This window comes from Pygocentrus nattereri, chromosome 16 (genome assembly GCF_015220715.1).
Source record: "Pygocentrus nattereri isolate fPygNat1 chromosome 16, fPygNat1.pri, whole genome shotgun sequence".
NCBI classification, from domain to species: domain Eukaryota; kingdom Metazoa; phylum Chordata; class Actinopteri; order Characiformes; family Serrasalmidae; genus Pygocentrus; species Pygocentrus nattereri.
In genome coordinates, this window is record NC_051226.1 from 27366170 (window position 1) to 27381850 (window position 15681).

General features: G+C 40.0%; 1 protein-coding gene across 2 annotated transcripts; it reads right to left on the bottom strand.

The window, feature by feature from the left end:
• Window positions 1–2525: 2525 nt before the first annotated feature.
• Window positions 2526–14236, bottom strand: yipf5 (Yip1 domain family, member 5). 2 transcript variants are annotated; one of them, XM_017701112.2, is made up of 6 exons: window positions 14168–14236; window positions 12363–12482; window positions 11005–11180; window positions 5566–5711; window positions 4793–4974; window positions 3784–3946 (listed from the first exon to the last, which is right to left on the bottom strand). In XM_017701112.2, exons 2-6 carry the CDS (start codon window positions 12470–12472, stop codon window positions 3784–3786), a joined length of 777 nt encoding a protein of 258 aa, XP_017556601.1. In that variant the 5' UTR covers window positions 12473–12482; window positions 14168–14236. The 2 variants fall into 2 exon arrangements, with proteins under 2 accessions (XP_037402208.1, XP_017556601.1); XM_037546311.1 differs by lacking the exon at window positions 14168–14236 and having other exon boundaries at window positions 2526–3946.
• Between the last annotated feature and the right edge of the window lie 1445 nt (window positions 14237–15681).

The window sequence follows — 15681 nt, forward strand, 5'->3', positions numbered from 1 at the left end:
CCAAACTACCACCGTCATGATTAGCTTGTTTAGCTTGCATGCTCAGACTTGACGCCTCCATTTGGCAAAGGGCCTGCTTAGTTGCGTGAGTAACATTTGGGTGCATGAACCAGTCCTGCAAAGCAAAGGCCCTTCATCAAGACCAGATGCTGGAGGCCTCTAGTCTTCAGAGTCCAAAGCCTAACTCAGAAGGGGCCAGTTAGGGCTCAGACACAGCAAGCATCGCACGACAGCCCAGCTCCTTGCATAACTCCCACTGTGAACTTGGGGAAAAATATTTATCCAAATGTACGTGTGGATTACACTGTTATTTTGAGACTCCTCACATGATCTGAATGGTTCCAAACTCTCCAATAGATGTCTTATGGAGTGAAACATAAAAGAAAAATACTTCTTTTAATGCACAAAATCTGACTACTGTGATTGGCTGCTAAGCATCATTCTCAGTGGAGCCCCCGTGGTTTTAATGGCTTTTATTAGCCTCATCTCTTGGAACCTGCTGTGCCAAATCTTAGTCTGCTGCAGGAATTCTTGGCCATACAACCGATAGCAAGAAACGAGTTTAGCGTTTTACTGGAGCCAGCTGACTCAGTTCATGAGAATCAATTGCCAAGCCACATCAGTATTGTTTGAGTAGGACACCAAAATGTCCAGTTCTGCAGCCCTTTAGAACTCTGATCAAAGGACACTTTTCAAAGGGCTGTTTTGTGGAAAAGATGGTCAATCTAGGCCAACTCCTACGGCACTTTAGCCAGGTAGAGGGCAGGGATTGTTGTGGACAATGTATGACCATTAGGCCTCATTCAGCAAGTTTTTTCTTAAATTCATTCTTGAAAAAGGTCCTAAGAAAAAATCTATTGTCAGATTCATGATATGTTCTTAAAACGGCATAAATGCTCGCACTTTTGTGCTCGAGTGTGCATAGAAAACATCAGAATCTCTGTAAAAAGTGTGTTTTTAACTGTGTCTTAAAGTGTGTCTCTGTGTGTTTTAAGCAGAATATTTATTTTAAGAACAGTTGGTGAATAAGACCCATTAGCAGTATACCAGTATTGGTGTCATACTACAATATTGATTTTCTAGTTTGCACACTATATACATACCACCCAAAACATTACAGTTAACTGCAATGTATAGTCCTGTGCAAACTTCAGAGACAATGCTTCAGTTATTTAATTTTAAGTCAGAGCAGTTATTAAGCACAGACTATTTATTTTTCAGTGTCAGGAAAAGTACAACACATATGCAAGAGAAAATTACTAAGCTACCTACTAAATATCAAATTTTCAGTATTTATTGTACCCACTCTTTTCTGAAGACTCAGGATTGTACCCACTCTTTTCTGAAGACTTGGTTGCATTTTCTGATTCTCAATTCAAATAATCCTAAACACATTTAATGATGTTAAGGTCTGGTCTCTGGGGTGGACAGTTCATTGTTCTGAGAACTCCAGCAGCTTCTGTGTCTGTCATTTCAGAAATATAGCTCAGAGTTGTCTTCTCACAGTGGAAAGATGGACAGAAGCATCTGTGGACTTTTTTCCGGATATGAAGAAATCACGCAGCTTGATTTTTTTTTCCTCTCTCTCTCTGGACCATTTATCTGATGGTAAGAGTCGGAGTTGTCTACCAGGTCTTGTGCAGTTGCTAGGAGTCACATTTGCTCCACATTGCTTTGACTTGACTTTACTCTTCCTCCTGTAAGTGCAATATCTTACATCTAATCTCCTCAGAAATACCTCCAAAAGATCAGGAACCTATACTTAGTAGGTCTTCTGACTGGAAATTAAATAAATGAGGGGTGATCTCTGACTTCTGCATCATACTAAAGCACACCAGGTGCTTCAGATTATTTATAAAAAGAGATAATTTAAGTTTTATGTTTTTTAAACTAACAGCAAGGTTACCTTCTGGACATGGGTTTTTTTTTTAATAAACCTATGTAAGATTCATTTGGTCCCTTTGGTATTTTAAAAGCAGAAAAAAAAATAACTACAAAACAGTCCAATCCCATTAAAACAAGCTATGTTGGCTACAAGCTATGTAACAGTATTCAGGAAGAATGGTCTCCCAAACTTGCATTAATAAAATTAATATAACTGATTTGTATGTTACCTTAATATATACTGAAAAAGACATAATACTACATGTTCAGGGTTCAGAGCAGAAACTCATTTGGGTCATTGAAGACTAGGTTAAACATGTGGTCTCTCAGACCTTACAAACTAACGTGACCACTAAAACAACAAGTCTTAGCACTCTGAGGTGTTGTGTTTGTGTAACAGGGTATGCACTGGAATAGCCATGAGAAAGTAGAGCAAATGAACTGAACGGAGCTGAGCTCATTCTCCCAGCTGGGTTTAGAGAACTCCTCGGTACACAAAATAGACCCTCGCCCACACTATACACTGACATAAGGTAGTAAACAGTGCCCCGTTGTGAAAGGGCTGTCGTTACAAAAGACCTAGACTGACAACAGCTGAGTAATAACCATCTCAAGTCAAAAATGTGGCCTTCCGACACACGTGCAACCAAAACTTGTCCGTTTATTTTGGTAAAATGGCCCGTGAAACAACACAAGTGGAACACCCAACCAACCAATCACTGACTTTCCACAAGACAAGATAGATATAAACCACTTGACCTCTCTGTATGTACAAAAACAAATTACACTGTGTATAAATATAGCGGGCAGATACAGAGCGTGGCTTTGGCTCCCTGACTTCTGCAGTACAACGATGCCCTGTTCTTACAATATTCAGAACTAAGAGCGAAGGAAAAAAGCTCTTCCTAACTATGCATTACTCAGTTTTTACAGGGACTGAACAAACTGATACTTGACCAAACAGCTCTTGATCATCTGTACCATGTCCCCACTTCTATCTTAATAGATGAACAAATGCAAAAACATCATGGCAATTAGGTTCAAGAACATTAGTAAACAAAGAGATCTTATGCCCTGCTTTCAGATGCAAATTCTTCCAATACAGATGAAGTTGGGTACTGATAAGAAGGGACTGAAAGGTCATTTGAATTACCAAGAGGCATCTTGCATTTCAACACCTTTTATCTGCAGGTCATGTGTAAAATATGACATTCGTTGTTTACAATAAAAAAAGCCCCCAAGTGTACTATTTCACATGAACATGTAAGGGGGTGAACCACTGTGCAGCCACTGTGTACGTGATCCTAATCACATGCTCGGCTCTCTGTACTGGCTACAGCCTCTGAACTAACACGCTGAACAATCAATGCATATGCAGTGGATTTTGAGTCAGGAAAGACTCATCATGCGAACACTTGCTGAAAGCGAGACGCGATTTTCTTTAATGACAGAACGCAACACAAAAAGCACGTATTACGAGGCAGAGGACTGAGGTGTGTTGATTGTGCACTCCACTATTCTTTGTCCATACCTCAGTTTTAAATTCTGGCTGTGCTAGGAACATTTAATTTTGTTTTCTTACCCGTTTCAAGCAAAAAGAAATAAAGCAAAACAAATACAAACAAATAAAGCAATCATTATAATGTTTAGATAATGTTGCTTTTCTACTGGGCAGTCTTTAAAGTTGGTGGGGCTGAAAAACAAAGGAAAAAAAAAAAAAAAAAAAAAAAAGAGCGGTCAATGCCTTTGTGCAGATGTTAAATATGGAATGCGTTACATGGGGAGGTTTTCGACTTGGCTGAATTGCGGCTTTGTTGATGCACTTCATAACCAAGTGGTCCTTGAGTAAAAGTACGTGTTGGCGGGCCATTGTGTCCTGTAGAGTAAGTTTAGTAGAGTTCAGAATACAGAAATGAGGGCAAAGACTCCGTAGAGCAGAGCACAGGGGTATGCGACCAGCAGCTGTTGACCGTCCATAGCTAAAGCAGAGATGAAGATCTTGGAAGCAGAGAAGCTGCACCAGCCGATGATCGCGGCTGTTAAAACGATACCCAACATGCCTCTGAAACACACAGAAGGATGTTCAATTAGCAGAGTTATTCTAAACTTTTCTTGTGTCAGCATTTCTCAAAGGAAAAAAAATGGATTGCACTGAATATTTTTTCAATAGGATCAGACCAAACTGCAAACTGGAGCAAAAGAACTTCAGTTTCAAAGTTTCTGTTCCCTTTTCACTATGCTTAGCACTAAGCTTCCTCACAGTTAGTGCCCAACTAGATTTTGCAGGACAAATTATTCTAAAGAGATCCTTCAAACATTCATTCAGTGCTAGCTAGCCAGGATGGTTTCCATCATTTTAGAAATCAAGTAATGTACTGATTATTTTGACAGTTCAACCAGTAAACAGTTGTTTTTTTTTTTTTTTTTTAAAACCAAACAAAAATGGACACAAAACATCCAAGGACTAAAGTGCTACAGATGACCTGGGAAAGTAGAAGCTTTTTTTTTCCAGAAAGAAAGAGGGAAAAAAAAAAAAAAAAAAAGATATAAAATGCATAAAACTCTGTGGAAAAATGCATGTGTGTGTCCAAGAGGTCATGTTTCAACCAGTAAGAGATTTTAAAATATGCATCATCATCATGCCAACTAACACCTACTCACTAACTGACAAGATCCATTTTAAAACAATGTTTTTAAAATGAAGTAATCCAAGTTTAATCAAGTGAACTATGCCTTGTTTACCTGAATATGAAGCTGTAGTTAACCAGACAACATTGCTTTCATCAGTCACCACAATGTGCGATTATATTCCATGGTCATTTCACATTCTGACCACACCTCATCATGATGCCATGAGAAGGCCAACTACCTGATCAGCTTGTTAGCTTATAGACAAAAAGTTACTCACTGTAAGGAGAAGAGGACACCGAAGCTGGAGAGGAGGATCATGGGTAACAGGCAGTAGCCCAGGACACTGGCCACACAGCCAAAAGAGACGCCCGTCATGCTCATGAGATTAAGGAGGCAGTACATGCCCAGGCAACCGATGGCACTGATCCCATACACATAGCCAAACTGGATCTTTCCCGTCTACAACAAACACAAAGATTCATGAGCAGCCAATGATGGAAGATCTGTTTCTATTGCATGCCAGAAAATAAGAACGCAAGCCGAACAGGTTTTTAAAACCAGATTAAAAGTAAATTGGTATTTTGTCACTGTCACCATGGCAAAACCTGTATCACCATTTTTAAAACAATTCATAAACACCAGCTGTTTACATTGTGTGATAATTTCACAACAACTGGTCCAATATTACTTTTTATACTTTTACATTAATGTTCATTATAAGTTAAGAACAGTTTTTATTCTCAAGAAAAAAAGTTACCAAAGCTTAGAACAGATTAGTAAGGCCTAAGAAAATAATACTCCAGAACAAAGGAGAAGCTGCAAAATGGATATCATTTTAATTCAAAAAACAACTTTAGTTCAGTACATCAAACATAAGCCATATATTTTTGGCTTTGTTTATGCTGGTTGCATGAAACCATGAAAAATGTCTACATAACTGTCTGGCTAACAAACCAGTATGTTTTGTCGAAGTGAAGGCTTTCAATTTTTCAGACAACACCTTAATAAGAAATAAGACTCCAGTATTGAGTCAACAGTAGTGCCACTTACAAGCAGTAGCGTGGCCCCAAAGGCCAGGCAGAACACCATTGGTCCAGCCAGATCTGTTTCGTTCATTATGCTGCCATCTGCTGCCTTCAGTGGGTGCAGCACCGTTAGGGTCTTCTGCCAAATGTGGTCAAAGTTGATTCCCAACTCTGAAAGGCAAAAGGGGAAATGATGGAATGTCCATGCTTTGACAGAAGCCAGTCAAAACTGGGTCAAGCTGGAAATCAACTCAAACTGGTAAACAAGTTTTCTGAATAACGCAACATGATGTGAGGCCACTAAAGGCTTCATTTTATTGAAACAAAAGAAAGAAAAAAAAACAAGATGATTGCTGAATCTGACTGAACAAATGATTGCATGTTTCATTAAAAGTCTAAACTCCAATTTATTCAGACGAAGAAAAACATCCAACATCTGAGCCTTAGACCAAGCAACACTCAAAGCCAAAGAGGACAGGGCTTTGAAAATACTCCAAAAGCCTATTTGGTTTAGGTTGGGTTCCTATTCATTCCGCTTAACTAGCAGCAGTGCATCAAAATCATGCAATGTTTCAAGTGCTTCAATGTGTAAGTGTGTACATAGCTCTTATGAGAGCACATCCAGTTGAAGTCTCAGCCTCAGATGAATTCTCCACATGTACATAGAACATCTAATCTCTCTTAGACAGTAAGCTGGTCACAACTATTGAGGTTGTCAGTTTTGTTCTTATTGTCTATTCACATTAACACCCTTACATGCAGCAGGTTCCAAGTTGTCGTGAGATGTATTCAATGGTCTGTGGTTGGACAAAGACTAGCCCAGCTAGTAAATAGCAAGAGAAATGTTTTAATGCTCTTTCACTTTCAATTTTGAATTGGCTTGTTTGTAGCTTACACCTAACCCATGTGCCATTCCATTTGTGTTAGTTTAGTGTAAAGATGTTTTTTGACATAGCAAGATGGCGCCATTTTTAGGATTGGGCAGCACCCACTTGTTTCAAACCTTCAAACTTTCTTTTTACCACTGTCCTCAGTACCCTGATAATAATTCACATAAAAGCATTTATGGTGCTTTTGTGCCGTCTTCTCCTACAGGATTTCAAAATTTAACGATCAAAAGGTTTAGTTCTCTCCCATGTTCAGCAAATAAATGAACAGTTTTTGAAGACCTCATTCAATATACACTGCTCAAAAAAATAAAGGGAACACTCAAATAACACATCCTAGATCTGAATGAATGAAATATTCTCATTGAATACTTTGTTCTGTATAAAGTTGAATGTGCTGACAACAAAATCACAAATATCACAAACGTCCGGTATTTAGTTTCGGTTCGCTAGAGTGAGATGTCGTCGTCGTTTTAATATATTACATGGCTCTCACTGAAATAAATTTCCAATTATTTTGCTTTTATGGCTCTCTGAGCCAAAAAGGTTGCCGACCCCTGCACAAGGCAAACCTTTTTTTTTCCCCTTGCAGACACGTCGGTACGGCGGAATTCCGGCGTGGCGCCTGAAAATCAGGCCTGCAAGCATCCTGCATGGTGTTGGGCTGTGAGCACAACCCCCATCTGTGGACGTTGGGCCCTCATACCATCCTCATGGAGTCTGTTTCTAACTGTTTGTGCAGACACATGCACATTTGTGGCCTGCTGGAGGTCATTTTGCAGGGCTCTGGCAGTGCTCCTCCTGTTCCTCCTTGCACAAAGGCAGAGGTAGCCGACCTGCTGCTGGGTTGTTGCCCTCCTACGTCCTCCTCCACATCTCCTGGTGTACTGGCCTGTCTCCTGGTAGCGCCTCCAGCCTCTGGACGCTACACTGACAGACACAGCAAACCTTTTTGCCACAGCTCGTATTGATGTGCCATCCTGGATGAGCTGCACTACCTGATCCACTTGTGTGGGTTGTAGAGTCCGTCTCATGCTACCATGAGTGTGAAAGCACCACCAACATCCAAAAGTGACCAAAACATCAGCCAGAAAGCAGAAAGGTACTGAGAAGTGGTCTGTGGTCCCCACCTGCAGAACCACTCCTTTATTGAGTGTGTCTTGCTAATTGCCAATAATTTCCATTTGTTGTCTATTCCATTTGCACAACAGCTGTGAAATTGATCGTCAATCAGTGTTGCTTCCTAAGTGGACAGTTTGATTTCACAGAAGTTTGATTTACTTATATTATATTGTGTTGTTTAAGTGTTCCCTTTATTTTTTTGAGCAGTGTATATCAAGCGCTCTAACCACTGTTAAATGTCCAACCATTAGCTTACTTAGCAAGAAATGTTCTGTGGCGAGCAGAGCCAGTTTGATTCTCGCAGACTAAACAACCAACACAAGATTAGACGAAAATGACTCAAACCTGAGCTAATGAAGTCGAGCAACTGGCATTATATGAAAAGAAAGGCAAAATGAAACCTGTTCTGTGGTGTTGCTTATTATCATTAAATGCTGCCTTCAGCTTCGTCTGACATGTCCCTGTAAACTACTGACATACTGCCAAATATAACTTCCAAGGTCTCTCACACACACACACACACACACACACACACACACACACACACACACACACACACACCCCACCATAAGTCATTAATTAAACAGGTCGAAATTCCACCTTCAGTTTAGATAAGATCAGATGAGAAGTGCCCTGCACTGCCTCCATTTGCTCTGCTGAATGGGACTGTTAGCTTGTGACCCATTTTAATCACAGTAACGAGGAACTGGGACGGCCTGGCTTAACTAGGACTACCTGCCTTAAAGGGTGCAGGGATTCGGGCTGGAGATCACATAGAATATGCCTTCTGGCTGAGCTTATGAGCTTCCATGAAGCAATGAGTCATTCTTAAAGCTGTGGTTTTTGGCAATGTGGTATGAGTTTTCTCGCCTGAACTTTACAAATATATGACTGACTGCTAGGCAGCATGTTTGAGAAGAGGTCTGCACTGGCACCAAGGGATTGTCCATAATATATTACAAATTCAAAACGATCTGCATGAACACAGAAAATGGATGTGAAACATCAGAAACGTAACCTCACAAAAACTTATTATATGCTTCTATCAGGTTTGGATGTGTATGAGTGTGTAAGCTGATACACACATACCCTAGTTAAAAACAAGGCACTCTCTAAGGAATCCACAGACCTGGAGCAGGTTAGAGCAAAGCTGCCCTAGATAAATTACTATGGCAACTCTACACCCAACCTGCTCCTGTGTAGGTGAAGCTCAAGTGAAAAATGAACATTCCTGCCCCCAATCAAACCCCCTTGGAATTACTACACAATAGCAATGCTGCCCCTAGACAAACTACCATCACGACTCTCAGCAACTAATCTGAGCCAGTGCAAGATACGTTCGTGAGGAAGAAAATTCATGTCGTCAGCCAATCAAATTCCCTTGAAACAATTACCTGTGTTTCACAAGCACCTGAAGTAATCACAAATCATCTTTCCTTATTCCATCCCACTGTAGTACCCAGCTAAGCCTACTGTGGCAAATCTAACTGTGGCTTTATACTCTCTTTATCAGAACCAGTGGCTGTGCAGCAATGTTAAATACATCTCTGCTATGCAACCATATGGATGCTCAATTGGGCAGCATGCCAGTTAAGTGTCTGGTTGTTAAATGAATACACTCTAACCCACAATGCCAAAAAATACCCAATTGCTAGCTAGGACCCATCACACAATGCTGCAAAGCTTGAAGGTTGAAGGCTGGTATGTTTTTTGTCTGAGACACGTAAAGTAAATCACTACATCTTCTCAAAATGCCATTACGACAACATCCTTGGACAGCTCAAAGCACATGAAAGACAAAGCTAACCACATTGTGCGGCAATTATACACTTTTACACTTCTGGACATGGTTGGCTATGACATCAGCAGGCAAAAGAACTGCACTCCCCCCAACGGTAGGGTGCTTAGAAAGGTAATTCTTACGGTATCTATGGAAGAGATGGTACAAAAGTGACAAAATCACATCTGTGCCTGATATTAAGGTATTGTCAACGATATTGTTATATGCTATTTTTTCCTCAAATACTTTTTATAGCACAAATTTACATTTACAGCATTTAGCAGAAGCTCTTAAACAGAGCAAGTTACAAGAAGTGCTATATCTATCTACAGAAAGTATCTTTGCTAGTTACCAACAGGTTAGAGAGAAAGCCTGTCCTGAGCTCAGATACTGCTAGAAACAAAATTCACTGTTAATACCGAGAGGAAAAAGGAACAGAGTTGAACACAGAACAGTGCAAAACAATAAAACAATATATAAGTGCAGTACAGTACATTACAATCAGTACTTAATTCAGTGCTCATTTAAGTGTTGTATAAAGAGATGTGTCTTCATTCTGCATTTGAAGACAGTGAGAGACTCTGCTGTACGGACAGCCAGTGGGAGTTTGTTCCATCACTTGGGTGCCAGTATGGAGAACAGTCTTGATGCTTGTCTTCCATGCGCCTTGGAAGGATGACGGGTTAAGCCGAACTGTACTCGAAACTCGAAGGGCTCATGGTACAGTTCGATATTTCATCATTGCCATCAAGTAGGTCTGGGCTGGTCCATTTTTGACTTTGTAGGCAAGCGTTAGGGTTTTAAATCTGATGCATGCAGCTACAGGAAGCCAGTTAAGGGAGCGCAGCACCAAAATCATTTTGTTTTGATGTCATTCTGACTGTGCTTCAGAACCTTTCCCCATGTGTTCGAAAGAGCATGAGCATGTTAAAAGTGATCTCTAAGAGAACTCTGTCAAAACTCTGAAGATGTGAGTTACCTATTACTATCATCATATCTTCACCACCATCATGTTGATTTTGCAATTGAGACGTGTGCTGTTAACACAAAGTATGTATATACACTATATGATGTGATCTGAAAAACCACTGAGAAATCTGGCCTGACACCTCTGACTTTCAGGCTATTTATGTCAGGTTTTCCCAGAGTAACTTGCAGCAGCACACAAACACATTTTGGGTTGTTTTGTTTTTTTTCCCCCCTTCCTGACTCATATATACACTAGTTTCACATTTATCAAAAAAACCTTACATTGGGCAATTTAAACTTACAAAACTCACAATTTAAATAAAAATTCATTACAATAGTCACTCAATGTTTAAATTATAACTGTATAAACATGTCCACTGGCAAATGCTCTGCAGGGTAACTGCAGCAGTAAGCCATTTACTTCCACAATAATCAGAAAGCCATTATTATAGAAACTACAAAACTAAACTAAAACAGTATGATTTTCTCTGGATTTTACCCCTCGGTGTTACCCCTCTGGGTATTAAAACTGTCCAATCCCAATTTCAGACAATGTGTGAGTTACATACATACATACATACATACAGTCACAGAGACATGATGCATGTTGTTGTGCTGTGTCTTTTACCACATCACAAAATTTAGATCTTGCCTCTGAAAACTTAACATCCCTCCCTTACAGACAAAGCAAACCTGCCTCTCTTACCCTCCAATAGTGGTGGCTCATCCTCGAAGGTGCTGCTGTACATGGACTGTGAGGAGGCGGGTGTAAAGGCAGGCGTGGGCTGGTAGATCTGGCCTGTGTAGGGCTGCTGTGGCTGCATCATCCCTGGGGGTGCTGAGTATCCCATAGGCTGTGAATAGTCATATTGACCATATGGCCTGTGCGTAAAAGACAAACACTATAAATGTTCCAGCTTAACAGATGTACTTCAATAGAACATGAAAGACAAACAAATTAGTTCAGCCCTTGCTCTCTTAGGACTGATGCAATGAAGCCCTGTACTTATGCTCACTGGCCACTTCATGAGGTCCTTTCCAAACAAAACAAAACAAAATCCTTAGTATCTGCCTATACCTATAAATGATCTGATTAATTCTTTTTGAAGATGCTTTAAAAGTAGCCATTTTAAATTAATACAGACATCTCAAACTGGGCCAAAGTGCTGCTGAGATTTGTGTTTACCCTAATCTAATGCTTCGAATTCAGTTCATGAATAACTTGCCAACTACAATTTAAATGTGAAGGTCTACCAATACTGTTCAGATTACGTAAGCATGTGTGTGCTTTGCAGAAAGACTGTAGCAGTAGGACATTCATTTATAGCATGCCTTTAAAAAAAAAAAAAGTTTATTGGAATTACAAAAAATTATATTATTCTATCTCGATAAATCACTAAAAAGGTAACTTATTGGCCAAAACCAATAATCAACCTGGTAGTTTTTATTTAACAACTATTTTGTTTTTAAATAACTATTTACTACTATTAATTAAAAGCAATTCCAATAAGTTGGCAATCATTAAACCTACTCAAACATTCCACCACCACACATGAATAAATACACAGCTAATTTCACATCAGTGCGAGTTTGCACTATTTCAGGATACATCTGTTACAGAATTGGATTGGATTTTCCTCAGATCCAGCATCTTCTGCTGATATCGCCCTGACACAGATAACTTGGAATTAGATTACATCCATCTCTGTTACCTACAATTTTACAAGTTCCATGTTGTGATGCTGTAAATTCAATTCAATTCATAATGCATTTGTGTAGTGCCGTTGCCAAAAAGCAGCTTTAGTAAAACCCAGATCCATGTCTCTAGTGAGCAAGCCAAGACAAACGGCATGAGAGCATGAAGAAACCTTGAGAGTTTCCCTTTTTAAGTCATAGTTGTTGACACCAGATAGCACTGATAAAACTAAATGCAAAATATAAGGCTCTGCTAAACATTAGGTTAAAGCAGATTATACAGTACTCTATCCAGGACTGCTTAGTGTGCGATTAGAGGATGCTGCTGAATGGGGGAACATGTGAGATTTTAGTGCTGAAGAAACATACTTGTTGTACGGGTCCTCTGTGTTGTTGTAGGCATATCCTCCTTGGTTTTGTTCATCTACACTATAGCTAGACTGGTAGAAGTCTGTGTTGAAGTTGTCAAATCCTGACATTGCAAGCACCCTAAAAAAAGAAAGACAAATGTTAGCTGTGCATAGCATCCATGTAGCACAAAGCCATTTTGCTCCTAAACAAGAAACACAAGTTAATACCATGTGGCCATTTGCACTGGCACAGAATCGGCACTGAAACAGAAGCTGTGCCATTACATATGGCACAGCATGTCAGCTAGTTAATTGCAGGGTATTCATAGAAAATAACTGGCTAGGTTGTGACTTATGCAAAAGAACAAGATAACTAGTTAGTGAAAAGATGAGAACAATGGCTGAAGGCCAAAGTAAAATATCATGGTGATTAAAGTACAGAGACTCACTGCATTATTCACCATGACTTTGATGAATTACTACTGCTAAAAAGCTGCTGACTGTCTATGTTTATTCTCTCTCATTAAGCTTCCCAACCAGAACACTGCCTAATTTGGCTAAAGGAATGAATGCACAATAGAGCTTCTGGAAACCAATCATTTAGAAGGGAACACAATTTTTAACAGTGAATTTTAGAGGTTTTTTTAGTGTGAAATACTCTGTTCCAGAGAATCTTGCAGAGTCAGAATTGCTCACAGTGGTGGTGATAGGAACCAGACATCCACCTCTAAAAATCTTCCTCATGGAAAGTTAGGGTTAGGGTTAGGGTTAGGGTTAGGCAGTCTTTCGATGACAAATCAGATTTGAATCCATTTATTCTAATCAACTTAAGATGGAGGGATACAGCAGGACATTATGAGGCAAAATAGTCCCCAAAGAAAACGTTTTTTCAGATTTATGACTTATTTTATAACTATCGACATCACACATATAAACTCAGAAGACGTGCGAGTCCACTGGCGGTTTTGGATAGTAAATAAAATAGCTGTATTTATGTTTTAAACATTGTGTCTCCCGATTCCTTTCAGCACCACTGTAAAGAAAGAAGTCCGTGTGTTTCTCTTCAATGCACCATTTCACGTCAAGCTACTCTGAATGACTCTGTTTACATCTCATTGACTGAACTGAAAAAAAATATTGTGGAATTCCCCTTTAAAGACTTTATCTAGTAAAGAGACTAACCACCTGGGTAAAAACGCTATGTTGAAACTTCAGTTAACAACACTGAAGGCTAGGAAGTTAGTGAGTGTTAAATATTACTACTGGCCATTATGGTAACACCGCACATTATTAGCTTGCAAATGAAGCTACATGTACAAGCAATCCCATCAGAGACAAAACTGTACACACTGTGGACACACAGGCGCATAACGTGCCAAACTGCAGGATAAGTTAAAGTCCCAATCTGGTTGAAAGGGTTTCCATAAAAACGAGCCAAAACTTAAACCAGTTATTTCTGGCTCGGTGTGTCTAACGAGCAGGCACAGCTTCATCACCAAAACAATGTACTGAACCAAAAAGGCCGTAGTAGCAGTAACACTGAAGAAAGTGCTGACACAATGCCACACTCAATATGCTTTAATCGGTCTGTCTGGTTTATAAAGACTCGAGAAGAAAAACCTGATAAAACTGGAACTAGGTACTGTTGCTAGGAGGCTAACGCTAACTTACTGACTTTGTTTTCCAAGCCAACAGTCACTAACGCAGCAAAACACGGCGAAGAACCACATAAACGTCCCCACGAAACATGCAGATGTATAAAACACTTCTGCACCACAAAACGCCTTTATTTTTCCATGTATTGGCGCGTAGCAGCAGTCTTACCTGTGCTGGAGAGAACCGCCAACTCGGCTAACTACGTGTCAAGAAAGAAATAATGACAGCATTTCCGACTGCGCCTGTTCACATGGGCGGAACCGAAAATCTCCCTTTACAAAAGCAACGTTCGCCCTCTGTAGGTGGGAGTGTGTAATGCTGCACCAAAACAAAGAACAAGTGTAAAAAGTTTATTAAAACCCTATATTCTCCTAAACGTATCGTACTTCAAAGACTAAACTAGAAGTAATGAAGCTCCTACAAGGGTTAAAGGGGAACTACGCTGATTCTTTTTCTCCATAATTAAATGGTGGAGATGGAAACAGTCGTTCAACAGCAGTTTGGTGTGGAAGGCTCTGTTCTAGAGAATCGTACCAAGTCAAAATGTCCACAGTGGTGGCGATAGGAACTAGATATCCACCTATAATAGCTCCCTCTCAGAAAGTTGTTAGATCAAGCAGTTAGATATATACGAAGCCCTGCTGGTGACATCCTGTATAGATAAAAATAATGCGTGGCCACGACTTATTAACGCGTGGCAACGAGATCCTAATGCATGGCCACGACTTAATAAGGTGCAGGAATGAGATGATTAAGTCGTGGCCATGACTTAGTAAGGTGCGGGAACGAGATCGTGGAGATTAAGTCGTGGCCACGCATTAGGATCTCATTAACACGCTTTAGTAAGTCGTGGCCATGGCTTAATCATCTCATTCCCAGGCCTTACTAAGTCGTGGCCATGCATTATTTTTATTTACACATATTGACACCAGCGGGGCTCCGTAGGATATTGTTTTATGATAGTTTTGTGGTAAGGTTATGGCTTAAAATGTATTTTACACCATTTATTTTAACCCATTAATGGCGGAGGGATGCATGCAGGGTGTTGTAAGGCAAAGTAGTCCCCAAGGAACTACTTTTTTGTTCAGGTTTATGACTATTTATAACCAATATCAGCATTACATATAAAAACTTAGAAGACACATTTAGGCCCACATTTAGGTTGCTTTGGATAGTAAGCTGGCAACCTGTCCAGGGTGTATCCTGCCTTCCGCCCGATGACCGCTGGGATAGGCTCCAGCATCCCCCCCGCGACCCTGACGGAGAAGCGGCTTAGAAAGTGGATGGATGGATGGATGGATGGATGGATGGATGGATAGTAAGCAAAATTGCTATATCTGTGTTGCAGACATGATGACATCTGTTTCCCATCCCCACCACTGTAAAGAAATCAGTGTGTACGTTTCTCTACAATGAACCACTTCACATCACACCACTCAGAATGCCTCTGTTTACATCTCAAAGAGAAGAGATTTTGAAAAGTTGGTGCAACTCCCCTTTAAAAAAGTATCAGGTCAAAAAACATCCAGCATATTTTAGCATGGGAGTTTAGTTTGTTATGCACATTGTTCTCTTCTAAAATAAAATATTAAAGCACGAATGTGGGAGGTATGAGCAACATCAAAACAATCCAGGCACTGAACCAGCAGCGGAGAATGAAACTCCTCTGTATTATTGTTTGA

What these genes read in the sequence shown, in the direction of transcription:
- yipf5 (XM_037546311.1), bottom strand. Translation starts at nt 12,472, where the DNA reads ATGTCAGGATTTGACAACTTCAACACAGACTTCTACCAGTCTAGCTAT. An exon ending in TGAGCCACCACTATTGGAGG is followed by an intron (nt 5,712 to 11,004) that starts GTAAGAGAGGCA and finishes TTTGCCTTTCAG; the next exon opens with AGTTGGGAATCAACTTTGAC. An exon ending in TTGGGGCCACGCTACTGCTT is followed by an intron (nt 4,975 to 5,565) that starts GTAAGTGGCACT and finishes TGTTTGTTGTAG; the next exon opens with ACGGGAAAGATCCAGTTTGG.